The 26969-nt window shown below is 46.0% G+C and overlaps 1 protein-coding gene across 4 annotated transcripts; it reads left to right on the top strand.

The window, feature by feature from the left end:
* Window positions 1-1189: 1189 nt before the first annotated feature.
* On the top strand, window positions 1190-25660 carry CCDC120 (coiled-coil domain containing 120). 4 transcript variants are annotated; one of them, XM_072124923.1, is made up of 11 exons: window positions 1190-1262; window positions 12911-12959; window positions 16863-16935; window positions 17918-18051; window positions 18565-18681; window positions 19816-20056; window positions 20137-20187; window positions 20257-20419; window positions 21194-21295; window positions 21657-22538; window positions 24880-25660. In XM_072124923.1, the coding sequence occupies exons 3-11, from the start codon at window positions 16899-16901 to the stop codon at window positions 24986-24988; spliced, it is 1836 nt and encodes a 611-aa protein (XP_071981024.1). In that variant the 5' UTR covers window positions 1190-1262; window positions 12911-12959; window positions 16863-16898; the 3' UTR covers window positions 24989-25660. The 4 variants fall into 4 exon arrangements, with proteins under 4 accessions (XP_071981024.1, XP_071981023.1, XP_071981022.1 ...); XM_072124922.1 differs by lacking the exon at window positions 1190-1262 and adding an exon at window positions 2937-3036; XM_072124921.1 differs by lacking the exon at window positions 1190-1262 and adding an exon at window positions 3727-3852.
* Window positions 25661-26969: the final 1309 nt, after the last annotated feature.

The following is a 26969-nucleotide window of genomic DNA, read 5'->3' as shown; positions in this document are numbered from 1 at the left end:
TATTTTCCAATAATTTAATATTGATGACTGTGCGGCACCAAATCTGTATAGTTAGAGAAGTCCCCATCTACTTTATGCGGGACATGCTGACAAGCTGCAGTGTATCGACTTGAAGTGAAGATGTAGCACCCCAATTATATTTAGGGGTATAATATTAATTAAGGGGACTAGTCTGGGGTTTGATATAAATTATATGGATCTGCTCTGGGGTCTAATATTAAAATGGAAATCTGGTCACTCCAGGTGTTCCCCTATGCACAGGATAAGAGATAACTTGCTATGTGGATGTAAAGACCCTCAAAAAACATAAGAACAGGTTCTATTGTAACCTAAGTGAAGGGAGCAGCAGGTCAGACTACTTATGGCACTGATGGAAGTACTGCGATGCTATCTCTGTTAGCGCCATGGAGAGGAAGGTGCATGAGCAATCAGCTTCTCTATTCATTTGGGCGTACAAGAGACCTTGTGATCTCAAACCGGGGGTCCTACTTGTAGTGATAGGACAAAACCTCTAATATAGAGATCTGGTTTGGGCTCTGATCTTAAAGGGATCTGATAGTAAAATTGTAACTGATCTGAAGTCTAAGGATATGGCTTGGGGGCTAATATTAATATCGGGGTCTGGTCTGGGGGTCTGATGTTAATATTAGGATCTGGGTTAGGCTCCAATATTTATATAGGGGTCTGATATGTATAATGGGATATGGTCTGGACTCTAATATAGATCTAGGGAGCTGGGCTGGGATCTGATGTTAATTTATTGTCTGCTCTGATATTAAAAGGTATATATATATTATATTTAGCCACTCTCTTCTACATAAGCTAAACCTATCATGAAAGGTTCCTTCTATTTTTCCATGACCTGCTACTGTCCTAGGTTGACCTTCCTTAATCAGGAGGCAGTTCAGACAGGCAAATATCTCAGATTAGATAGAAATGAACTCAATACTGTGGGCAGGATACCAGTGCCCGCTGGTTATGATATAGAAAGGGGTGTTACTGCCAACATACTGTATATGATTTGTTCTAGGAACAAATTGTTGTATAAACCTTAGGCCCCACAAATCCTATGGTTTACGTGATCCCATATCAGAAGCCGCTGTAATAAATCAGGTTATTGACATTAGATACAGAACCTTCCATTATGTAACAATGACACATTATTTGCTATTTCAGCAGATCGGAAAGTATGATGTAAGGGTCAGCAAAGTCAAAGTGAAAACCTGGAAACAGCTGTGAAATGTGAGCCAACCGCACCTTGGGTAAAGTACACGTATGTTACGTTATAGTGTGTACAAGTGTCAACATATGACTTCACTCTCAGGATTGTACGTGCACTAAGGTGTTCAGCCACCAGATGGCGCAGCACCTCCATCAATGATGGAACCCAATTCATTCTCCTCCTCCAATGGCTTCTCATGTGCAGGAGACAGAGACTATGGGAAGAGATTGGATTTTTGGAGCAGTTTTATATTATAATAGCTTGTCAAGAAAAATGAAATCATATGTAAATAACGCAGGTGCGGCTGCCATAGCAACTCTCGCCCCAGAGTTATCATGTTCTGTGTGTAACTAGGGAGCCACAGTCAGATGAGGTCTAGTGAATTTTAACACAACTTCATTTGTTTGCTAAAGAAGGAATTTCTCTGCAGCCACTAGGGGGAGCTCACCGCATTTGGATTTACTACTGAGTGCTGTGAACACAACCCTATGCAGGGAGCTCCCTCTAGTGGTCGCCACAGGGAGCGACAATTACATAATGTGACTATCTATGCCTGGGTGCATGGAGAAGAGGGTCGATAGATAGATATATAAATATGAGATAGATAGAAAGAAAGAGTGGAAGAAACATAAGTTGTACAATTGTCAATTGTTTAGAAAAGGCGGGTGCAGGCTATAAAGGAAGGGGCAGGAGGTCCTCCATAAATTATGTCCAAGTTAAAAGCAGCCCACCAAAAATAAGGTGATAGAGATAGAGCTCAATAACGGATCTTTTGCTGCTTATTTTTGGTGTGCTGCTTTTTACCTGGATACTAGATAGAAAGATATATAATTCTTTTCAATAGGATTTTTCACACTTTTTTTCAGAAAACACATTGAAAAGAATGGGTCATTAAGGTATCAGTGATAAATCACTGACCCCAGGAAGAAAAAACAAATCTGTATGTGTCAATAGATCAAAGAGGTTTAGTGAAAAATCACTGATGTGAAAAACACACCAATGTGAAATCACCCTAAGAAAACCAAAATGGAATAAACCTTCCCTTTTTTTACATTTGCTTTGGAGTCCTGACTTTCTTATGCATTAGAAGAGACAGATTATTAGATAGATAGATATGAGATAGATAGATAGATAGATAGATATGAGATAGATATGAGATAGATAGATAGATATGAGATAGATAGATCCAATACTTTCTGTCCATTTTCGTGTAGCAGTGAGTGTAGGATTAGTGTGGACACAGGCAGAATACAGATTACCTTGGTTAACCCTGTGATGACTGTGACAGCTGTCCTCCATATTGATGCGTCTATAAGGGTCTATGTATTCGAAGCCCCCCAGCAGCCCTTCCTGTCCCCCCCCCCCCCCTTCTCCTCAGGACAATATAGGACTGTTTTCTGTCATATAAAGGGGATGTCACAGGGACAGGATTTGGCCTCATCTGCAGCCAAATCAGTCCCTGTCGCTTAACCCCTGCACTGCCAAAGCCTGGCACAGAACCGCCATCTAATGGATTAGGATACATTCACATGCAACAGAATTCTGTTTCCATTCATCTAATTGAGGAGCCTAATGTCACAGACACAATGATTTCTCTGCGTCTCATTCAGATGAATGGAATCGTCATAGATTTCAGCTGTGTGTGAACATTCCCCTAGACTTCTAGCAGATGTCATGCGCCTGGGGGCTATAGTTACATGAGCAGCCGCTTTTCGGTAGCCTGATGATACCTGTGGATGCTGCAGGCTGGAGACAAGGGGAGATGTTTCTTTAGCTGTTTCTGGGATAGCAGAGTGACCCGCCAGCTCTCCCAGGTAGATGAATGGTAAATCTGGCTGGTTGTGCAGCAGTAAAGTCATTTCAATGCTTCTAGTTCTGCAACTTAACATGAATTGAAAAAGAAATCCAGTCTTCACTGTGTCAGTCTACACTGCAGTGCTGGCTCTCTATTCATATATTGGTTACATACCTGTGCCCATGGGATGTAATAATGGTGTCCAACTGCTGTGGCATTGAATGGGTTACACACCTTGGTTCATATTCTATGGCATAAAATGGGTTATACACCTATGCCCATAGCTTGTGGTAACGACGGCGTTAAGCAACTGTGCCCATAGTTTTTGGTAGTGAAGGGGATTAGCAATTGTGCCCATAGATGGTGGTAGTGAAGGTGTTAATCATCATAACTTGCGGCAGTGATGGGTTAATCACCTGTGCCCATAGCTTGTGGTAGTAAAGGGGTTAATAATTTGTGCCCATAGCTTGTGGTAGTGAAGGGGTTAAGTACCTGTGCCCATAGCTTGTGGCCGTGAAGGGGTTAATCATCTGTACCCATGGATTGTGGTACCTGTGCCCCGTACCCGCCCACTACCTGGCGGTGCCCACAAACGTCTGCGGTAACGAAAAGGTTAATGGTTCATTCCTGGAATTTTTGGAATCCAGAACCTTGAGGTCGGACTGTACCAAATCACAGACAGGTCTGCAGGGGGAGGGAAGAGCGAGGACAACCTCTGTGGGGAATGGTTTGATCTTGTAGCCAGGGCTCCCCCGTTTTGGATGTGCAGTTGGTGCGCTCCGCTGGAAGCTCCTGTGTGAGCGCTGAGGGCAGGACGGTACCTGCGGCCGGAGAGGTGAGAGAGACCAAGGTGCACGGGGGAGGACGTGTCCGCAGTGTACTGCATGTGCGATCAGGCGAGTGTGTGCACTACAGGTCATGTATACAGTATGTGCTGTGTGTTATACATTGTGTATCTGATGCTACTATACGAGTGTGTGGATACACTGCTCCTGTATATGTATTCTGCCCTGTATATCACGTATGTTATGTGTGTGAATACACTGTTACTCTATATATGTGTATGTATACTGCCATGTATATCATGTATGTGCATGTATTATGTATCTGATGCTACTATACGAGTGTGTGGATACATTGTTACTATATATGTATTCTGCCCTGTATATCATGTATGGTGTGTGGATACACTCTATCTATCTATTGGATCTGCTGCTACTATATGTATTTTATGTGTGTATCCACAGTCTGCCCTATATGGACAGTTTTATGTGTGTATATACTGTATAGCATGTATGTGTTATGCTGTCCTGTGTATCATGAATGGTATATGTATAGATCTTCTGTATACTATGTGTGTACCTGACTTGTGTATCATGTGTTTCTATGGCGGATGTATATTATGTGTAATACTCTTTCATACGTTAGCTGTATCTGTGCCCTATATATCACACACAGGTTACTATGGCTCTGTTCACACCTGTGTGTGTGATATCTGTATATCTGGTGGTTTCTATATTTACCTGCTGACAACCTGAGGATTATGTGTGTGATCTGTTTCTATATAGTATTTGTATACATGCCAGGTCTACTATCCTATGACTGTGCGCCTAGTGCCTCTTATACACCAGTATTGTATCTGTGTGTATAATCAATATCTTATATACACTCTAGTTATATATACTGTATCTGTGCTATGTACCTCATTGTCATATATGCTCCAGATAGTGGATATATCTGTGTGCCCCCCCCAATACTTTTGTGTATACATTTGTATTATCTCTGTGTATCCCCATACTCTATACATTGGATAGATCTGTGCTATGTATAGGTGTGCAAGCTCTTATCTTACCAATATTATAATGTGTATCCATTGTATATAGAGTCTGTAAGATAAGAGGTTAGACATACATGGCACAGTGCAGGTCAATTCAATGTATAGAGTTTGCGGATACAAAAAAGGTACAGTGTATGTACCCTATATACAGGGGGTACATATGTACTATGTTATCTGTATGTGTCTCCTATACACTTGTATGATATTTGAGGGTCCCTCTTCTATATGATATGTGTATCCCCTATCTGCTTTGTATACAGTGTATAATATCCCGGTATACCCCTATACATTATGTAGACGTCAGCTCTAGTATAGATATCAGTTTTTCTTGTGAATTGGCTCTGTGTTTCAGCTGTTACTGTGTATTAGTATGTGACCCCATACCTGACCCTATATATGCATTGTGTGGGATACATGTAACTTCCACAGGAGGGAAGAAATCCATTGTACAGGTCACTGACCTCTATGGGAAGCAAATATCTGAGCGCAGTGGGTCAACAGTCCAGCCTGCCGGGCACCCTGGTGCGAGCTGGTACCGCCATGGAGGAGAATGAGCCCTTTATGGCCGTATTACAGATTGTCCACTATATGACATCCCATATCTTATATGGACACCTGTTATCCTGCAGACCAGGGCTAGACTGCACATCCGCCATTATTATACCGCCACCTTGTTGTCTGGCTGCTGACAGAATGTTTACTCTTGTTTCCGGAGCTCGAGATGTTCCGGCATATGGGAATTTTCATTCATCCCATATGCGCAGGCTGTGAAGTACTTGCTATTATTTCTACGGGAGAGCATGTCCCGCTAGGAAATCTCATACACCCCCATCGCTTTGTGGGGTCATAACCAAAATGTCCAGTGTCCTGGCAGCCATATTGGTTGTCAGGAGTGTAGATTTGCAGTATTTCGGTTGCCTTGTGACTCCTCACGTGTCTGCCGAAATCTCACCTGTTGGTATTTTATAAACAGGAAATAATCTTCTAATAAAACTAATTGATGGCGTCGCCTGCGCTAATTGCGTTCTCTGGTAAATTAATTGAGGATGTATATGTTAAGGTACAGGTGATGAGCGGACATGATCTAGGCATCTTCCAAGTTTCCTATTGGGGTGCATGGAGGAAATGCGCCTCCCACACATCAGGCTAGTTTATGTATTACATGGTCAGCTTCTGTATTCACCCAGCTTTCCCTATGTATAACATGGTCAGCTTCTGTATTCACCCAGCTTTCCCTATGTATAACATGGTCAGCTTCTGTATTCACCCAGCTTTCCCTATGTATAACATGGTCAGCTTCTGTATTCACCCAGCTTTCCCTATGTATAACATGGTCAGCTTCTGTATTCACCCAGCTTTCCCTATGTATAACATGGTCAGCTTCTGTATTCACCCAGCTTTCCCTATGTTTTACATGGTCAGCTTCTGTATTTACCCAGCTTTCCCTATGTTTTACATGGTCACATTCTGTATTCACCCAGCTTTCCCTATGTATTACATGGTCAGCTTCTGCGTTCACCCAGCTTTCCCTATGTATAAAATGGTCGGCTTCTGTATTCACCCTGCTTTCCCTGTGTATTACACGGTCAGCTTTTGTATTCACCCTGCTTTCCCTATGTATTACATGGTCAGCTTCTGTATTCACCCTGCTTTCCCTATGTATTACATGGTCCGCTTCTGTATTCGTACAAGCTTTCCCAGAAACGTTTAGAACTAAGATCGAGGACCTTTCTGCGTGATTATTTTTTGTCTCTGTGTATTTTTGCGGCCCTGTTTACACCTCTGTTATCCGCTAAGGTCACTGCTGATGTAGAATACACTAAACATAGTCGTGCTGTTTGATGTGAAATGTAATCTCGTATTATTACACCGTGTCACCTTGATGACTACTCCGAGCCAGTAGCGGCTTTTGTCAGCGACTTTAGAGTGAGGTCACCCACTCAAAAAAGTGGGTGCCTCTGAAGGGTTTAAATACTAGGAACACCTAGTACAGCTGGATGAATTTACCGCTGTGCAGATGCCGTATGAGAGGAACTTTGCATTGTTATACAGGGAGCTGGCGGAGGGGCGGGCATGACACAGTCCTTGACTTATGCTCCGCCCATTTAGTTCCTATGCTGCGGTAACACAATATATTATTAATACCTATCCCTTTTAAAGATGGATAAATCGGAGAGCTTGTTGCAAATCGGGCTCCGCCTGCAGTGCACTTGACGACAAATCAGTCCCGGCTCCACTGCACTTCAAGCTTATTTGCATATCCGTATGCAAGTGATTATGTCTGCATTGGTTTTGTTCTCATTGTGGTAGCTCTTTCAGTCATGGTGGTTATATGTAGACGCCACACAGACGCCCTGTGGGAACTGTTGTCTGTGGGAAAAACCCCTGAATGTGGAGGTTGGAGACGACAGCGTCTTGAAGTTGAGGATTAAGGTTGGGGGATTATGTCACAAGAAGCCACATTTCGGGCCTGGACGAATTGCAGCATGTTCAGAGCGGTGAGGTCACACATGAAAGCTTCATCCTAAAGTGCGAGGAGCAAGTCACAACAACGCCGGCTAGGTCCCGGGGTGCGATGGGTGCTAACGGGGCAGTGTGTTATCAGAGGAAATGTTTAAACATCTGTCATTGAGATATTTCCGCTAATATTATTCTCTGCATTCATAGAGATACAACCAGTGACTCGAAGATGTCCCATTACATCTTATACATAATGGGCCCCCCATGCACTTGGTATTTGCCCTCTGGGGCCTGTCTGACAATGCGTCTGTATGTAGTAATGTCTGTGCCCAAATCCAGACCTGAGGGCTGTGAACGGCTGTAACGGACATGAACATCAACACTTAAAGCTGTTATGTTATGTAGGAGCATAATTTTAAAAGTTGATTTAAGAATGAAGGAGGCCATGGATAACAAATATAAGATTACCACAGTCGTGGTACCTGGATCTGAGTGAGTGCCCCTGGTTTATTATGATTGATTTGGTAGATTTCCTTAAGTTTTCCTATTCCCATTCAAAGGAACGCTGACTACGACTACATATTCACACGCAGCGGATTTGTTTTTTTGAAATTTCTGCATCTTTTATTCTATCTTTTTAAAGGAAATCTACAAACAGGATAAAAACTGTATGCAAATGAGCCTGAGGGGCTCCAGGCTCCATTTACACCTATGATGACTGGAGCCCCTCAGGCTTATTTGCATACAGTCCTTCAACCTGGTGGTAGATATATGTCTGGATGTGATTTTTCAACAGATCTGCTGCATGTAAATTCCCTCCTAGCCTTTTTTAATAAACCCAAGTGTTATAAGTTTCCCTTTTAAATAAGTGCAGGTCGAAGATGCAGCAAATCTAACCCACCTGTGTTACAAAATTATGGCAAAACCCACAGATGCACATTTTTTTTTTTTTTTTTGAGAGAACAATGCGCTGTCTGTAAGTCAGACCAAGCCATCCAGGAACCGAGACTATTGCTACATCCTTGCCGCCTCTGATTACCTCTCCCCAGATTTAAAGGAGATGGAAATATTTCATGAAAATTTCCAGTCTTTCGGTTTTTAGCCCAGCTTTCCTGAGTGGCAGTGAATGGAATCAGTGGATTTCTTGAATGGAATATGTCTTTTGCCCTTCAGGATTCAAGGAAAGATGGGGACTATCCCCTGTTTGGGTTACAATGGCAGCCAGTGGCATAACTAGAAGCTGAAGGGCCCCAGTGCAAAGTCTGTGCTAGGCCCCCGACTATAATGTATGATTTATAGTACTAGTCTTCTCATATGGGAAAGTGACACCATAATGGCCCCCTAAACCTCTTGGGCCCAGGTGCGATCGCAACCTCTGCACCCCCTAAAGTTACGCCCCTGATGGCAGCCATATTGTCTTTAACCGTTGGTTTCACTGACAGGAAAATTTACCTATTTATGCAGTGACGTATCTAATTTGCGCAGTATGTATGATCTAAGGTAAATATTATCCGAGGCGTGTCTGTTTTTCTTTTGCCGGTTTATCCGATTCACCACAAAGCCATTAGGCGGTAATGTCACAACCTTGTCTCATGTCTTGTGGCGCGGAGATTCTCTAGTCAGTGGGGACGCCCATTACTTAGTGTGAAACCTGACAGGATCTGAAACTGTCCTGGTACCATTTACTGTGCAACTGAATACAATCTATTGTTCCCTGGTATCGGCCATGTTAGAAATTCCCTCATCATGACCGCACTTCCTCCAGCAACATTTTTCTGCTTAGGTGTGAATGAGGTGCTGAATTTAGGTTTAGTGTCCCTTCAGGAAAACCAGCTTCCAATCACTTCAGTTTTATGGCCTAGTTTCTACCTGTGTGAACAGGCTCCTTTTTATATGTAATGTCACAGAGGCTATAGATACTGGTCATGTAGGGAGTCAGGGCGCCATTTTGAAGCGCTTGCTGTATATATGATTATAGCCCTCGTGTATCGGACATGTTTATTATAATGATATGGTTACCACATATCAAATATAATGTCATAAAGTGCAATAACGTAGGCAGCTACTCGCAACACCCCATCCTTCCCACCACGTCATTGAGTAATTGTTAGATAAGCGTCTTCCAGAACTGACTGACACCACTTATCTCCATGTTGAGAACCTCTGACCCATGTAATTATCATGGTATCTATATTTAGATTATTGCCAATCTGTATGTTCTGTCCTGGTCAAATCTCGTAATATTTTTGGGAGGACTCCGGACCTGTACATGTGATGGATGGTAATTAGTTACAGGAACTGGCGGTGTACACAGGAAGGCTGCAGAGCGTTCTGCCTTGGGAGCGGGAGCATCTGCGGCTGAGTCAGTAAGTCAGGTCTGGCGTGTACTCACCTGCTGGGTGTATATATGTATTGTGCAAGGGCTTCCTGCTGATCCAGATATTTACCTGGACGGCTGTATCTAAGCTTACCAGATGTGAGACTGTGTATCTACTACGGTTTGCTGAGGCATGTATCTAAGCCTGTCCTGTGTGATAATACCGCCTGCTAAACTATGAATCTAAGCACGTAGTGTGTGCTACTAAATTGGTACACTGTGTATCTAATCCTATCAGTGTGATACTGTCTGCTGAGTATCTAAACATACCCGTTGTACACAAGCCAGTATTCTTTGATGCTACTGTTTCATCCATGTATCTAAGCCTATTACTTGAGTTTGAGTTTGCTGAGACATGTATCTAAGCCTATTATGTGTGATAAATCTTCAGGGCCACACAGCATTATACATTATGAAATATTCCGTTCTACAGTAAGATGAGAGGGACATTTCCAGAATAGCTGACAACTACGGTAGATGGAGGCATCAGTCGTCTGTATACAGCATTTGTGGTTGACGTGTCTTGTTATTGACCCAGAGATTGCGGTATGACATCATCCTGGCTTGTGATCGGGAGTGAGGATGATGTCACCATTACCTGTCTGGCCAGGTATGTAGTGATGATGACACAAGACAATGACAGGACGCTGAGCCAGACAGATACGTGACCTATTACCTAGTGTAACTCTGTTGGAATTTTACTTAAAGGGAACCTGTCACCAGATTTTACCGCATTTAGAGCTCATTTACACAGCATGTTCTCACCTGGACTGGATCCTGGGCACGTACCAAGAAACCTGCTGCACTTGTCATATTAAAGTTAAGAATCTCATCGTTCAGATCACATCAAGATCACGGTTCGGTGAAGTACATAATCCAAGATAAAGGCAGTCAAACTAAAAAAAAGTAGGATTTTTTTTTTTTTTTTTTTTTAGGTGGCATAGATCCAAAGATAAACATGACTCATCTCAGGCAAAATATGACTCTTCTCTGCTTATTTGCATATGAGAGAGGAAATTGTTTTTTAATAGATGAATGCGTGGAAATTCTAGAAAGGTTGTTTCATTCTCCACCTGAGGGTTCTGGTAGTGTAATAGGGTAAAGTCTGCTAACGGGTTCCCTTTTAAACCTTCTAGCTTTAGATCTAATTGATGGTTCTGGGACAGTTGAGTATCCACCATCATGTACCTGTCACATGGCTATTATCATTTGTGCTTATACTAACTATCCAGAACCCAATCTCCCTCATAGTTCGCTGGGTGACCTCACCTCTGTTCCGTCACTTTTTCCGGAACAGATTGCGAAACGGCAGCAGCATCAGCGGGATTAAATGCTATAATACAGTAACAGATTAACAGAGTCATTAATTCATGTGCATCTAAAATTATCACATTACATAATCCTCCTACACCCGCGTGGGGTGGTATTTGTTGTAGCGATCGGTGTGCTAAGGTTAAGAACGAGGTGGAGCACACGTACCGTCCTGCGTCGGATGATAACAGTAACCGTACCCTAAGCCTACCCTGTAACTGTACCCACGAGTGCCGCTGCCAACCTGTGCCCTAGTTAACCAGATCTTTTCCTGCCATCAAAACCGATGACAGGCGGCACAGCTATCACTATAGAGATGGCAGAGGTGTAAAAGGAATCTGTCAGCAAGTATGATTATTATTACCATGCAGACAGTGTTGGGTATTTTCGCTGTAAAGATGTGTAATCATACATTTGTGGATGTTATTAGTAGCAGCAGGACGGTGATATTATGGATTGTACTCAAGGCTGTACAGTGTCCTCACACTGCTGTGCTCTTGGCTCTCTGCAGTCACGTCTGTAATTATACATTTTGTGTGTATATTATTAGCAGCAGGACTATGGCATATGGATTTATACACTGGCATTGTAAATTTGGGGGCGTGCACTTAATGCTGAGTACTGAACAGCCCCTCCCCTCGGTTCTAAGCTACTGCTGTAGTATCCAACTAGAAGCCTGCTAAAGTACAAAGCCGTGGAAGCCAAGCAATTTAATACACAGAGCTAAGAGCGCAGCAGTGTGAGGACACTTCCCTGAATCTACAACCCAGGATGAACATACACAAAAGTTTTCTCTCCTTGTCCTGCCTGCTAATTGTACACAGCAGAGTGTCCTATCTGATCAGCTCCTCCTGCTCTATAACATGCTGCCTGCAGATAGGACACTATGGTAAACTTCTCAGCGCCTCCTGTTCTATAATATACTTCTTGCTGCTTGGACAAACCCTGTCTTCAGTTTTTTTTTTTATGGTCAATACCGCTAACACCCTCTAGGTTTTATAATTCTCTAAAGTCAAGTCTACTCCATGTGCGGTCATGGGGTGTTGCAGGGATGAAGTAGGTGTGTCCGGAGAGCTGTATTGCCAGGCAGGGAGTGTAATTATTATAAGTGTATAATTGCCATACAGTGACATCATGATGCTGGACACTGCCAGCAACACAATGTTATTTGTACTTGGAAGCAATTTGTCCCCTTCCCCCTGCCGAGACCTGCCCTGGTGAATCACTTCTGCGTGGCATCCCGGCAGTGCTCCCCTCGTGGTGCTAGTTTGTGCCACTGGATTGCAATAGGATTGAGACTTACTCACATTTAACTGCAGACAGTGTTGGGTATTGTCCCAGGAAAGATGTCTGTGTAAGTAGCAGCAGGACTGTGAAATATGGGTCTACATTCCAGGATTTCTCACCCTGCTGCACTCTTGGCTCTCTGCATTGAATTGCTCTACAGCCCCTCCTCCCAAGCTGTGTGATTGAATATTAGAGCAAAGGGGGAGGAGTCTTTGAACAGTTCATTGCAGAGTGCTAAGAGCACAGCAGTGTGAGCTAAATTCTAGAATATAAATCTATATTTCACAGTCCTGCCGCTACTAACCACATACACAAAGGTCTGATTACACATCACTCCAGGGACTATGCCCAAGACTGGCTGCGGGGAGCAAAGCGCACAGCAGTGTAAGGACAGACTACAATCCTGAAATGTGAATTTGTGTTTCACAGTCCTGCTGCTGCTGACAAATTCCCTTTTAATGACTTGTCATTAGAGGGTGTATCAGGGCTGGAGAAGAGGGTTAAAAAAACATACACAATAACATTGCTTTGTCATGTATCGCGCTCCGCTCTGCTGTGTTCACAGGTTCGGCACTGCTGTGTCCTTGGCTTGTATTTATACGTCTTCTTCTTTGCTTTCAGGTTTGGGGCAGTGTTGTCCGGTGAATGGCCGTCTGCTGGATCACTGACGGTAAGAATCGACACCGAAGTGGGTTACATATGGGGGGTGGTATGTATGATTACTGCTGTAGGGGGTAAAGTATAGAGGTAAGTAGTGCAAAACCTACCTACGATACCTCCAAATTGTTATCAGGGAAAGCTGGGTGCCGCCACAAGAGCTGGCACTATCAATCAAAATCGGCGTCGTAAGGCGTCTGACAGGTTTCGTGTTTTCCTTCTATTATGAAATCGTACAGCAGCCTGTGTCTTATTTTTTATTTTTTTTTTTCCTGCTATTTTTAACGGAATTGTAATGGAAGGCACCCTTCTATGGGTTGAAGTCAATAGGGAACAGAGGGTGAACGGACAATCGCCATTGTCCGGAACCCCTGAGCCTAACCCAGAATTCTAGAATTCTGATTTCAAGGGGTCAGTTTAAGGATACAAGATTCTTAAATGTCTTAAGATTTGGGAGAAATACATGATGATGATCACATTACACTGCAGTATGGTAAGGGTCTAAGTGATGCCGGGTTCTGGGGGGCAAATTCCAGGGTAACTTTTGGGGTGCATGGCTTCTCCAGGTATGTGCACTATCCCATATCCCTTGTAACCGGCTGCAGATGATTGCACCTCACAGCGTAGCTGACAGTCCTAATTGCTATTTACATCACCAGGATTTTGTGACCCAAATCGCATCAGGAATTTACAAAGCTTAGTGCTCAGTTGTCACCCAGAGTCCTGAATGGTAGATGTTCCCAATGGAGAGAATGTTATGCTATAGTGCGGCAGAACTGTGGTATCACCCAGCTTTCCCCGGATCAGAAAAGATGTCAGTAAAGGATGCATTTTCTCACTAGGTTCCATTAGTCCTGATGGGTGTCATACAGATATTGGTTTAGTAATGTGAGGCGTGGACAATGGCATGCATTGTGTTAATGAGTGATCGGGGAGGTGTTGTGAAATCCGTCTATTCTGGTTCATGTGTTATAGATCAGAGGCTTAGGACACGCAGATCCCGTGTGACGCTCGCTCCAGGAACAATCCCCGGCTTGTTACACCGGATTACGTGTATTTGCAGAAGTGACACGGGCGCCTGATCGCGCAATGATTCACATGTAACCTAGGCAGTGCCACACAGGGGGGCAGGTGAGGAAGCTCCATGTTTTGGGCTTTTACCCTAGAGTTCCTAGTTCTGATGCCAACGGTGCATGTACCAACAGCTTTGTTGGCAAAGGGATGGTATGTCTTCTAAAAGGGGCATCCACCACTAATACTAGGATCACTGTGCCCAGGGGGTGCTGCTTCACTGCCTTACTTGTGAGTATCCACCACATACTTGTGCCCAGGGGGTGCTTGGTCTAGTGCCAGGATTGCATGTACCAGCTGGATCATTGGCAGCCATAGGCCTGTCTTCTAGTTGGAGGCATACTACGAGTAGAGGGGGCTTGTATTGCTTATTACCACCCCCTCCCTTCATGTTTATGCCAGGATAGAGAGTTTGCTTCTTGTGCCAGCCCTGCAGGCTGGATCATTGAGAATTGATTGTCTGGCATACATAGAGTAGGGGAGGCTGCTTATCTTACTGTATACCCCTTCTCATTGCTTAGGACAGGATAGCTATGCCTAGGGGTACTTAGACCTGATGCCAGCCTTGCATGTACCAGCTGCTTTGGCAACTCATGGTCTGTTTTCTAGAAAGTGGGTTTAGAGTTTTGGGTGCATCATACTGATCCTCACGCCCTCCTGTGCCTACTTTATAACTCATGTAGATAAAAAGGGAGAAGAGACATGATGCAAACTTTGCACTCAGTGCCCTGCGATGGTTTACAGGACAGTCTCATTACCATCACTCCATACACTGCTCACTATACAATGGTCACCTAAAGCACCGCTCATCCAGAGCCTCATGGTTCATAAACGGATTGAGAACTACTAGTACTTGCACAGGTCGCAGGGTTATTGTGACTTCATTACTTTTGCTATGTAGCAATGTGTTTGGAATGATTGTACTGAAGGGGTTAAACGCCCGGCCCTTCGGAGACGGTTTCTGAGACGTCTCGCTGCTGACCTTGTACACTTTAAGTGTGTCATGTCTCCACGGGCCTTCCAGCCATATAGTCCTTGTCATGTCACGTTTATGTATTTCCGACAGAGCCACAAGTTCTCCTCCTCAGTAAATATTCAACAACAACGTGGGGAGATTGTATCCGACGGGCGGAAAAAGGGGCAAGCAATTCCACCCAAAAACCACAAAAAATTTGCGTAGTCCTTCATCCTATCCGATCCTGTTGTTCCGTGGGATACGCGGTACTGGAAGTAACTGGCAGCCCCTGATCTCTTCCCTCACTGGACAGCGAGGGGATCAGGATACCTGCCCTTCCCATGGGGCTCCCCCAGTGGCGGTGTCTCTTCTGTTAGGTTTGCGGGATACCTGCCCTTCCCATGGGGCTCCCCCAGTCTCTGGCGCCTCTTCTGTTAGGTTTGCAGGATACCTGCCCTTCCCATGGGGCTCCCCCAGTCTCTGGCGTCTCTTGTGTTGGGTTTGCAGGATACCTGCCCTTTCCATGGGGCTCCCCCAGTCTCTGGCGTCTCTTGTGTTGGGTTTGCAGGATACCTGCCCTTCCCATGGGGCTCCCCCAGTCTCTGGCGCCTCTTCTGTTAGGTTTGCAGGATACCTGCCCTTCCCATGGGGCTCCCCCAGTCTCTGGCGTCTCTTGTGTTGGGTTTGCAGGATACCTGCCCTTTCCATGGGGCTCCCCCAGTCTCTGGCTTCTCTTGTGTTGGGTTTGCAGGATACCTGCCCTTTCCATGGGGCTCCCCCAGTCTCTGGCGTCTCTTGTGTTGGGTTTGCAGGATACCTGCCCTTCCCATGGGGCTCCCCCAGTCTCTGGCGCCTCTTCTGTTAGGTTTGCAGGATACCTGCCCTTTCCATGGGGCTCCCCCAGTCTCTGGCTTCTCTTGTGTTGGGTTTGCAGGATACCTGCCCTTTCCATGGGGCTCCCCCAGTCTCTGGCTTCTCTTGTGTTGGGTTTGCAGGATACCTGCCCTTTCCATGGGGCTCCCCCAGTCTCTGGCTTCTCTTGTGTTGGGTTTGCAGGATACCTGCCCTTTCCATGGGGCTCCCCCAGTCTCTGGCGTCTCTTGTGTTGGGTTTGCAGGATACCTGCCCTTTCCATGGGGCTCCCCCAGTCTCTGGCTTCTCTTGTGTTGGGTTTGCAGGATACCTGCCCTTCCCATGGGGCTCCCCCAGTCTCTGGCGCCTCTTCTGTTGGGTTTGCAGGATACCTGCCCTTCCCATGGGGCTCCCCCAGTCTCTGGCGCCTCTTCTGTTAGGTTTGCAGGATACCTGCCCTTCCCATGGGGCTCCCCCAGTCTCTGGCGTCTCTTGTGTTGGGTTTGCAGGATACCTGCCCTTTCCATGGGGCTCCCCCAGTCTCTGGCTTCTCTTGTGTTGGGTTTGCAGGATACCTGCCCTTCCCATGGGGCTCCCCCAGTCTCTGGCGCCTCTTCTGTTGGGTTTGCAGGATACCTGCCCTTCCCATGGGGCTCCCCCAGTCTCTGGCGCCTCTTCTGTTAGGTTTGCAGGATACCTGCCCTTCCCTTGTGGCTCCCTGCTGCCCGGCGCCTCTCACGCTTCTCTTATCTGTCTAGCAGATGTCCTTGGAGTTGTGTTTTAGTTCCTTTGACGTCCAGCATTTGGTGTCTGCTGGAGGGGGTAGGACTTAGAAGTTTATTGGTTCTCAGCTTAACTTTTCATCCCCCTTCCCCCATCAATCTCCTTTCTATTCACATCAGGCCGTATTGACAAGGCAGAAGTCAGTTCTTTGATGCTGGAGGGGAGAGCCCGGTGCGAGGGTCGGGGGTTACTACAGGCTTGTATGTATATACTGTATATACCCTTGTATGTGACCGCTGTCCCTTATCTCTCTAGGCTTCCACCAGCGCTGGTAGGAGCTGCAGAACAAATATGGAGGTGAAAGGTCCCTGCGGCATCTCCACATCAGGTAAAATACTGCATCTACTCCTATAGTTGCCAAATACATTGGGGTCTCTTATTAAGAGAATGGGGGGGGGGGTGTTTGCATTCCCCTAAATAATGAAACGACAGATTGAACATGCACCCTTCAGTACATTGATCTGCCTTTCCATTCATTAGTGTGAGCAGGACCCCCACTGACCATATCGGTCCTTTGCACATGTTATCCTGTGGACAGGGCACAACAGGCAAACTTGGGAAACCACTTTAATGCAAATGTTCTATAAAAATCCATGCCCAGGGGCCTGAATGCTAATCTCTGAGACAATGGACTTCCCAGAGAGATGGGGCATGTCTGGAGGGGGTGCAGAGGGTGCAAACAAACTGCAGCCAAAGGTGTCTCTTCTCCATATGATTATGAATAATGCACTATAGTTGGGGGGCTTGGTACAGACTTTGCATAGGTGCCCATTGTTTCAGGTTATGCCTTATCAGAAACACCTCTTTAAAATATAGGGTAAACTCAGTGGGGCAGTGGGTGCATCTGGCTCTAAATGACACCCCTAAAATGAATACCCCCCCCCCCCCTTGTATTTGTGTATGGATTGACTGTATATACACATTCCAGGGCTCAGTATCCCACCCCGGCAGCTCGGCACACGGGAGGAGAGGAATGTGATGGCGGACAGCTGCTGTGCTGCACACAGGGGGATGTGAGACACAACCTCAACAAGTCAGTGCAAGTGTAAAAACAGCCCCGTACCTGCTGGTGTAGCGTGATGGGAGGATGAAATGGGGAGGGGGTTTAGGTTTTGAGGCCACACGGTGGGTAAGGTAATGGAGAGGAACCATGCAGCCACATCACATTCTTGACATGAGTGCCCAGTTATAGTGGTATTATTTGGGTACTAGATGTTATTGTTGGTGTTATGAGGTAGTATTACTGCCATTTGGACCCCATGGAAAAGTATCAGTAACATTGATTATGTTTCTCGTCCTGTTCTCTACAGTTGGCGCTCTATTTGACTCCTCATCCAAGCATCGAGTCCAAATGATCTCGGACCTGTCGGAGAAGCAGCGGGATCTCCAGGAATCCCTAAGACAGAAGGTGAATGAGCTGCGGAGGCTGTGCCTGCAGGAGGCGGTGAGTAATGGATCACTTACAAGATGCCAGTCTATGCCACAGTTCACAGCCTTCCAACTTCTACCCGAGTCAGGAGGACCGTTCTCATCCGGGGGAAGGGAGGCGATCCCCATCCTGGGTACATTTGGCTTGCAGAGCAGTGGTTGTCACTTTGGAGCCCTGCAGCTGTCCCATACACATATGGATGTAAAATGGGCATCCTGGAGGCAGGGATACTTGTGGGCTTCCTATCTGAAGAACACTCCTGTAATGGCTGATAACAGGGAACAATAGATAGCATTCACTAGAGATAAGACGGCTTGAGAGCAGAGTGGTTTACACTTGTAAATGAATGTCAGATATTGGTGACACAGCATGGCAGCCCTGATCCCTGCCCCCACTGCTGGGACATTGTAATTGATGAGGCTCTGCTGATCTCTGCTGCCTGTATTGACTGACCCATTAAAGAGACCCTGCAGCCTTTCCTTCTAAACTTTAGATTACTGAATAACTCAATGTTGTTATACCCTACAGGAACTCACGGGGCAGGTCCCCCCAGAGTACCCTTTGGAGTATGGCGAGAGACCCCCAATTGTCTCAAGGAGACAGAGAGCGTTTCGGGTGAGCGCTGCCACTGTGACCAGAGCAGAGGTGAGTTACAGGTTCACAATTACCCCTTGAAGGGGTTCACCCAGATCAGGGGTGTATAGGGGTGAAATATAGGGCCAGGTGGGGGTTTAAAAATAACAAGTGTAATGTATTACCCTGCTGCCCTTAATTGGTGGATTCGGTGGTGATGGGTGGCACCACCTTGAACCCAGAAAACCTGAGAGGGATAAGTATATTCCATTTATTACTTTTTGCCACCCTTGCCCTTCCAAGCAGTAATATTTAAGGACCCCAGTTCTTGGGGGGGAAAACCATCTTCTTCTTCTTTTATTTATCACAATTTTTTTAAAGGATAGGGAAGAACTTGTTTACCAATTTGGGGTCCCAGCAAAAGGACCCCCTAACAATCTACAGGTCATCTCATATGTTTAGAAAAATGGTGGTCCCTTATACCCCCAACTGAATGGGGGTACAAAGGGAATGGTTCCAACTGCTGAGATTCCCCCCCTAGTGATTGTTAAAATGAGGGAACAAGAATCCCCCTTTTGCTCATGCACAGCTAGTGGGGGTATATATGTGTGATTGTAGTCAGACTCTCTATAGCGAATTTGATCACATTCGTAGTTTCATTCATATTCGTCATTTTTCCTGGCAACCACCAAGCCTCATCCAGACCTAATATCCTGCAGGAAGAGCAAAGATCCCAGACTCGGAATGAAACTCTTGATGCATGCGAATGAACGTGGCTTGTGTCCAACGCAGTCAGGTGCTGTGTTAGGATCCCGCCGCCCCCGTCCTTGGTAGAAAACACAGTGGATGACCTTGAGACTTGTGTCGGATAGCATTATTGTTATTGTTGGTCCTCCCAGGATTTGGGGCTTTATGAAGCAAATTGCCAATATTCCCTTCTCATTTATTCTGTATTATAGTAGATAATGAGGGATGTGCGTGTGGGCTGCCATCTACTGGCTGATCCTTGCATTGCATCTGTGATGGTGTTGATAGAAGCAGTCCTTAGGTGTGGCTCTCCAGCTGTTGTGAGACTACAACTCTCAACATGCCATGATGGATACAAGCCGCATGCAAACATACACTACACAGTGATTGGTGCAATCATCACAATGTGCTTGGCATGTGATGGCACTGCACTGATAACCTGGGCTTTGTCTCCCGCAGGAGGTCCAGCTGGAACGCTTGGAGAGGGACTTTTCCTTGCAGCTGCAGATGGCCGAGGCGGCCCGGAAGCTGAGTTTGGCAGCGGAGCAGAGTGCGGAGCTGACGTTGGAGCAGCGCAGGAAGCGGAGGCTGGTGTATCTGGATGCACTACGGAGACTGCAGGAACTAGAGGAGCAGAGTAACAACCTCCGCAGGAAGCTGGGCCTGAGACCCACGCACAGAGTGCCACACAGCCTGCTGGGTGAGTTACCACCTGCACTGGCACGCTTCTGTCATTGTTTGGCAGTCACATATTATATGTTGTGTTCTTTATCATTGCAGATGAGGCATACCAGTCTGAATGCAGCTCGCTATCGGAGAGCGCCAGTCATGGTAAGACCATTACTGATGATGGGGTGAGGACATTATGGATTTGTTTGTGACTCTTCTCTTCTCCTGCAGAGGATGTCCTGGCATCTGGCATGCGGCCATCTCCCCCTCGACTCTCTGACCACTCCAGGGCTGTTTCCAGTAGTCCGGAAAGAAGAGTCGGGTGGAAAGCTTCACCTGTAGAACTGTACTGTGAGGTCCACAACCGGCGTAACTCAATGGCCAGTGCTGCGAGGTGAGTCACTGGTGATGGAATAATAATAGTCCGGCTTGACAGTAAATGGCTGCCGAGCGGCTCTGATATAAAAACCCAGTATATGGCCCAGGTATCTAGATGTTATCTGCTATGGCCTGTGTGCTTTATCTACAGGATAGGGGTTGAAATATTGACTAGTAGAGGTCTGGGACCTCCAATGAGAATGAAGGTTGTATTCGCTCTTCACAATGCCTCCTGTCACTCCAATCATTGGCAGAAATAATGCTGTGTCTCTGGAATTCCTGCAGTGACAATGGAGCCAATATGTAGGCCCAACACTCTTCACATGATTGATGAGTGGTCCAGCAATCATAACCCCCACTATCCGCATGGTATTCCCATCCTGTGGATAGGGGATATGGTCAGATCTTAGGACAAGCCTTCTAAGGCATTATAATGAAGGTGGTGTTGGTGATCCACTTTAAAGTTCGCACAACAATCGGCAAGCTCTTCATTTCGGCAAGAAACCCAGCACCATACATATCCATGGTTATATCTAGTACTTCATCCCAATTCAAGTGAAGAGCTAAGCTGTAGTACCAGTCACATCCACATGGACTAGAGCAGCGCTATGCTCCGACCATTCACGCTATAATGAATGTTAGTATAGTATTAGTATAAAGGAGTGTGATGCCAATTAGTTATGCTGTAGCCTAGATCATTTTTTTTCTATACATCATATCTACCTAATCGTTGACGTAATACAATACACAACTGATTTCCTTTAATAAATGGATGTTTATTCTCCCACAGTCCTACTCGGTCGTTCCCTCGGAGTCTGTCCAGTCTTGAGGGCCGGAGTGTTCCTGCTACCCCCATACTGAGTCGCAATGCCTGCAGCAGCTCTGCCCTGAGGTTAGTAAAGATGATATGCAGAAGAGTTAAAGAAGTTGTACCAACTTTGATTGTTATCCCATATCCACAAAATAGGATGTAACAATCTGATTGACAGGAGTTTGACTGCTGGGACCCCCATAGTACACAGGAACAAGGGTCCATATATATTACTAATGACTGAATGATGACAGTCAAAGTTTGTCTCTTTTAAGGGGGTTATACAAAGTTAACTGATATGTAGAGGGTCGCTACAGGGGGCACCAAAATAATAAATCCCCACAGACATTAGATGGTCCACTAATCCTATATAATCGGGTATGGCCAGCAGCTGTGCCCACATCTCACAAGTTGTTGTGCCAATCACTGTCTCTTCTTCCAGGGCGGATGGTTCCGGACTCTCTCAGAGACAGTGGACTGGCAGCCAGGACTCTCAGGTGGGCTTCCCCAGCGATCGCACAAACATCCATTCCACGCGGAGTCGACGCAGTAACAGCTCAGAAGCTTTGATTGAAAGACCGCCACCAACAGAGACCCAGGGAAAACCATCCTTCAAAAGTTCTGAAGCTCTGAGTGAGCGCCCACAGCCTGGTGCAGCACCCTCTCATCACCAGCAACGGGGGGCAAGATCTCCAGACCCCCGAACGCCTAATGCTAATCCTCGGCTTCCTTATGAAGACATCTTGCTGGATTATTACATGGAACGGCAGCAGCAGCAGCAGCGAGGGTGGGTGGAACCTGATGGGCACTGGTGGGTAGAACCTGAAGCTCCTTGGTGGGCAGATCCTGACGGGAGCAGCAGCCATTACTCGCGGCGGGATGGCTACTATGAGGGGTATCCGGGAAGCCCAGCCCTAAGGAGCCGTGCGGAAACACAGCAGCAGCGCAGGAATGTCTCCCGCAACAAGTCATGTGGCCCCCATTTGACTGACACATCCCACTTCCAGCAGCCGTGGCACAATGATGGCTTCCAACAACGCCCTGCTCCTCAGGTTTCCCATCCAGGTCCACGCTCCCGGAGCCAACCCAGGGCTCCACCACCTGAGACAATGGAGAGGAATGTGCATAAAGCTTTGGCGCTGGAGGGACTGCGGGACTGGTACATTCGTAACTCTGCAGCGCCTGCTGGAGTGCAAAGGGGCCCAATCCCTCCACACATGCAGTATCAGAGATACTACCGCCCCGGGTACCACGATGGACACTATCAGGCTGGATCCCCTCTTCCACACTCTATCAGTTTCACTGGGGCCCCAATGCATGGCAGGTATGAGATCCTCTACTAGAAGCCACCACCTCCGCTCAGACTCCTCCGGTCCTTCCGGATCTGCTATGGCATTAGAGGTTTATTACACGACAGCTTTAGTAATATAATAACCTGCACTTTTTCCTGTCCAGGCTACTGCTGGTTCACATATAATGTTATGCAGAAATCTAAACATTTAAAGGGGCTCTCTGGTATGGCAGCATCTGGTCTCATACAAGCAGTAAGTAATGGATTCTCTCTGGGATGTGTATGGTGTAGTACAAGCTGCTGAGTCAGCTCTTATTCTCTATGGAGTCTACAGACACCTGCACAGGACGAATCCTGAGGGGCCTCATTGTCTGACACAGATGTGCGGCCAGAAACTGCGATACCTGGAGTCTAAAAGCTGAACTATACTTAGAATATTCTAGTGCTGTCCACAGTGACCAATTACACTCCTGCGTTACATCATATGTCCATATGTGAACACCATTGTGTAGTGTGTGTGTGTGTATATATAGATGTAGTCTACAGTGTAATTTTATGCTTGCAAACAAAGCACAGTACACAGATTTATCAGCCATACAGTTACATCCTGTATTATACTCCAGAGCTGCACTCACTATTCTGCTGCTGGTGCAGTCACTGTGTACATACATGACATTACTTATCCTGTACTGATCCTGAGTTACATCCTGTATTATACTCCAGCGCTACACTCACTATTCTGCTGGTGGTGCAGTCACTGTGTACATACATGACATTACTGATCCTGTACTGATCCTGAGTTACATCCTGTATTATACTCCAGCGCTACACTCACTATTCTGCTGCTGGTGCAGTCACTATGTACATACATGACATTACTTATCCTGTACTGATCCTGAGTTACATCCTGTATTATACTCCAGAGCTGCACTCACTATTCTGCTGGTGGTGCAGTCACTGTGTACATACATGACATTACTGATCCTGAGTTACATCCTGTATTATACCCCACAGCTGCACTCACTATTCTGCTGCTGGTGCAGTCACTGTGTACATACATGACATTACTTATCCTGTACTGATCCTGAGTTACATCCTGTATTATACCCCAGAGCTGCACTCACTATTCTGCTGGAAATCAACTAATATACGGGACATGACTGTACAGTGCCTGGTGTATACCCAGCACTTACTATAATGCATATTATAAGACCATGCTCTGTACAGAAACTGAAAAAGCAGGGAATGTTGTAAGATTTCAGCTCTGAAGACTGCAGTAGAGTAAATGCAACTCTGAAATGTGTTACATGCTGACACTATGGGTACAGTGCATTTATACAGTGACCCCACATTGTTATGGAACTGCACTGGTGTTTGTAGATGGATATATGATGTGAAAGTGACATTTTTACATCAAGCAAAGACTGATGTAAGAGGAAATGGAAAATTTTAAAGACAAAGTGGCTGCCGTATTTGCGCTGCACTGCTCTATAGACTCCCTAATAGTAACATTATATCTGAAACTTTATATTTTTTGCTGAAATTGCTTAGATTTTTTATTAATTTTCCAGACTGCAGTCCTGCCTTGTCAAAGTGTGGCTCCACCTCACGTACATCCAGCATATAAAGACCCAGCTACACTGAGGCCCCTTGCACGCAGATGTTTATGGCGGCAGCTATCACACGGCTGGCATAGAAGTGCATTGTGCACGGTACAGTCGGCACACGTGTGTCACCGTATTGGGCCGAGCGTGTTCTATATTTCGCCATATATACGGTCGGGCTGTACTGCCAGCTCTCCTCGCGCTTCGGCCTTGGCGTAGAATACGTCCGTGTGTAAGGAGCCTGAATGTGAGACTGCTGGGAGACTGTCAGTATGGCCTTGAGACCCCATTCATTCTAGCACTTAGAAAGCTGTAGGTGACGCTGAACATGGCCCTTATTCCATTGCCACCCAGCTTTTCCACAGTCCTGAATAGCAAATCTTATCTAGCAGTTAATTTGATAACCAATATGGCCACCTATGAATTTATCATTCAGCTTTCCCAGGATGTGGGGCTACACTTTGGGTTCTTAGATGATGTCTGCTGTGATTTCTAATGCTTTGTTTCTGCTTTCCCCTCCTCCTCCTCCTCTGTCTTATCTCCATCTTGCTCCACTCGCCGCCATATAACCCCTCTTCGCATCGCACATTAATCGCCAATCTATAACTTGCTGTATCTCCGACTTCTCCACATTCCTTCATTTTCCTGCTTTCCGCCCAAAATGCTCCTCATATCGACCCGCTGCACCCCGATCGGGATCACGCTACACCCACCTATTACAATTCGCACCCCTTATCCCCCTCCCCATCTATCACTGGCTGCTTCACCAGACACTTTTCAGAGTACGTGGATGAAGAAGTGTACAACCAGACGAGCGCGCTGACCCGGGCACAAGGACAGCGGTCGGCAGAGGGCACGCCGCCCGGGACCTTAGTCTGACACTGGACCCAGCACAGAGACTCCACCGCCGACACATGAAGACTGATCTTCCAAGAGAAAGGACCCGAAAAACCCTCCACCATCGCTCCTGCAGCAATAAGGTGTGGAGAAGGTAGCGGTACAAACTTTCCCTGATGCGTCATGGCTTCTAGTGCAATAAGTACCCGCCTTGATTTTGCGCCGATTTGGGCAAAAAGAGGTTTGTTCTGTATTTTTGCCAAGTATCAATGATCATGGACGGATCCCTCCCTGGCGGGAGAGTGTTATATCTATGTCCGGGCCACTTGTTATGTGTTCTGTACAGTCTCCCCCAGAATGGCTGCCTATGGACACTACAATGATGCTGCCGCTTGTCCCGCTAGGACCTGGAGCTCAGCGGGCGACTACTGAGAGAGACCCTCCCTATGTATATGTGGCTATTACTGTCTTCACACTGAATGTTACAAGAAGAGACACTGGAGAAATACTGCAGGGCAGGAGTATTGCCCCAGGACGGAGGGGGCCGAGCCGGACTCGCTGCCCCCGGGGGGAAAAGAAGAATCATCCGACTTTGTAATATCTTGTGGTTGCTTTTAACTGTTACTAACACTGAGTTGTGACTGGATAACACTGTGCAATATGTACAAACTGAAAATTTTATTGGGGGGGGGGGGGGGACTTAATTTGATATTGGTCGGGACAGTTTAACAATAAATAATAAAAATATACCAAAATAAAAATCGGATTTTATGTTCACTGGTGTCACACATGGGAATTGTAAGGTTATATGATCAGTACATACGTGTACACCCTGTATTATACCCCAGAGCTGCACTCACTATTCTGCTGCTGGTGCAGTCACTGTGTACATACATGACATTACTTATCCTGTACTGATCCTGAGTTACATCCTGTATTATACCCCAGAGCTGCACTCACTATTCTGCTGCTGGTGCAGTCACTGTGTACATACATGACATTACTTATCCTGTACTGATCCTGAGTTACATCCTGTATTATACTCCAGAGCTGCACTCACTATTCTGCTGCTGGTGCAGTCACTGTGTACATACATGACATTACTTATCCTGTACTGATCCTGAGTTACATCCTGTATTATACCCCAGAGCTGCACTCACTATTCTGTTGCTGGTGCAGTCACTGTGTACATACATGACATTACTTATCCTGTACTGATCCTGAGTTACATCCTGTATTATACTCCAGAGCTGCACTCACTATTCTGCTGCTGGTGCAGTCACTGTGTACATACATGACATTACTCATCCTGTACTGATCCTGAGTTACATCCTGTATTATACTCCAGAGCTGCACTCACTTTTCCAATTTTCATCAGACTCTTTTATAATTTGGCTATGGTTATGCACTTTAGCTTGGAGAGTTTCTGGCTTCCACTTTTTCTCTTCTTCTCCTACTTATGACATTTGGGTATCTACACTCACCGGCCACTTTATTAGGTACACCATGCTAGTAACGGGTTGGACCCCCTTTTGCCTTCAGAACTGCCTCAATTCTTCGTGGCATAGATACAACAAGGTGCTGGAAGCTCCTCAGAGATTTTGGTCCATATTGACATGATGGCATCACACAGTTGCCGCAGATTTGTCGGCTGCACATCCATGATGCGAATCTCCCGTTCCACCACATCCCAAAGATGCTCTATTGGATTGACATCTGGTGACTGTGGGGGCCATTTGAGTCCAGTGACCTCATTGTCATGTTCAAGAAACCAGTCTGAGATGATTCCAGCTTTATGACATGGCGCATTATCCTGCTGAAAGTAGCCATCAGATGTTACAGGGTACATTGTGCTCATAAAGGGATGGACATGGTCAGCAACAATACTCAGGTAGGCTGTGGCGTTGTGCCAAGGGGCCCAAAGAGTGCCAAGAAAATATCCCCCACACCATGACACCACCACCACCAGCCTGACCCGCTGATACAAGGCAGGATGGATCCATGCTTTCATGTTGTTGACGCC

This window comes from Engystomops pustulosus, chromosome 9 (genome assembly GCF_040894005.1).
Source record: "Engystomops pustulosus chromosome 9, aEngPut4.maternal, whole genome shotgun sequence".
Classification (NCBI taxonomy): Eukaryota; Metazoa; Chordata; class Amphibia; order Anura; family Leptodactylidae; genus Engystomops; species Engystomops pustulosus.
The sequence above is the reverse complement of the archived record's forward strand: the minus strand, read 5'-3'. Positions and strand labels throughout refer to the sequence as shown.

Bases quoted from the DNA above. Each gene is read 5' to 3' on its own strand.
- CCDC120 (XM_072124923.1), top strand. From the start codon at position 16,899: ATGGAGGTGAAAGGTCCCTGCGGCATCTCCACATCAG. The intron at 18,682-19,815 runs GTGAGTTACAGG...TGTCTCCCGCAG, and splicing joins CCACTGTGACCAGAGCAGAG to GAGGTCCAGCTGGAACGCTT. The intron at 20,188-20,256 runs GTAAGACCATTA...CTTCTCCTGCAG, and splicing joins ATCGGAGAGCGCCAGTCATG to AGGATGTCCTGGCATCTGGC.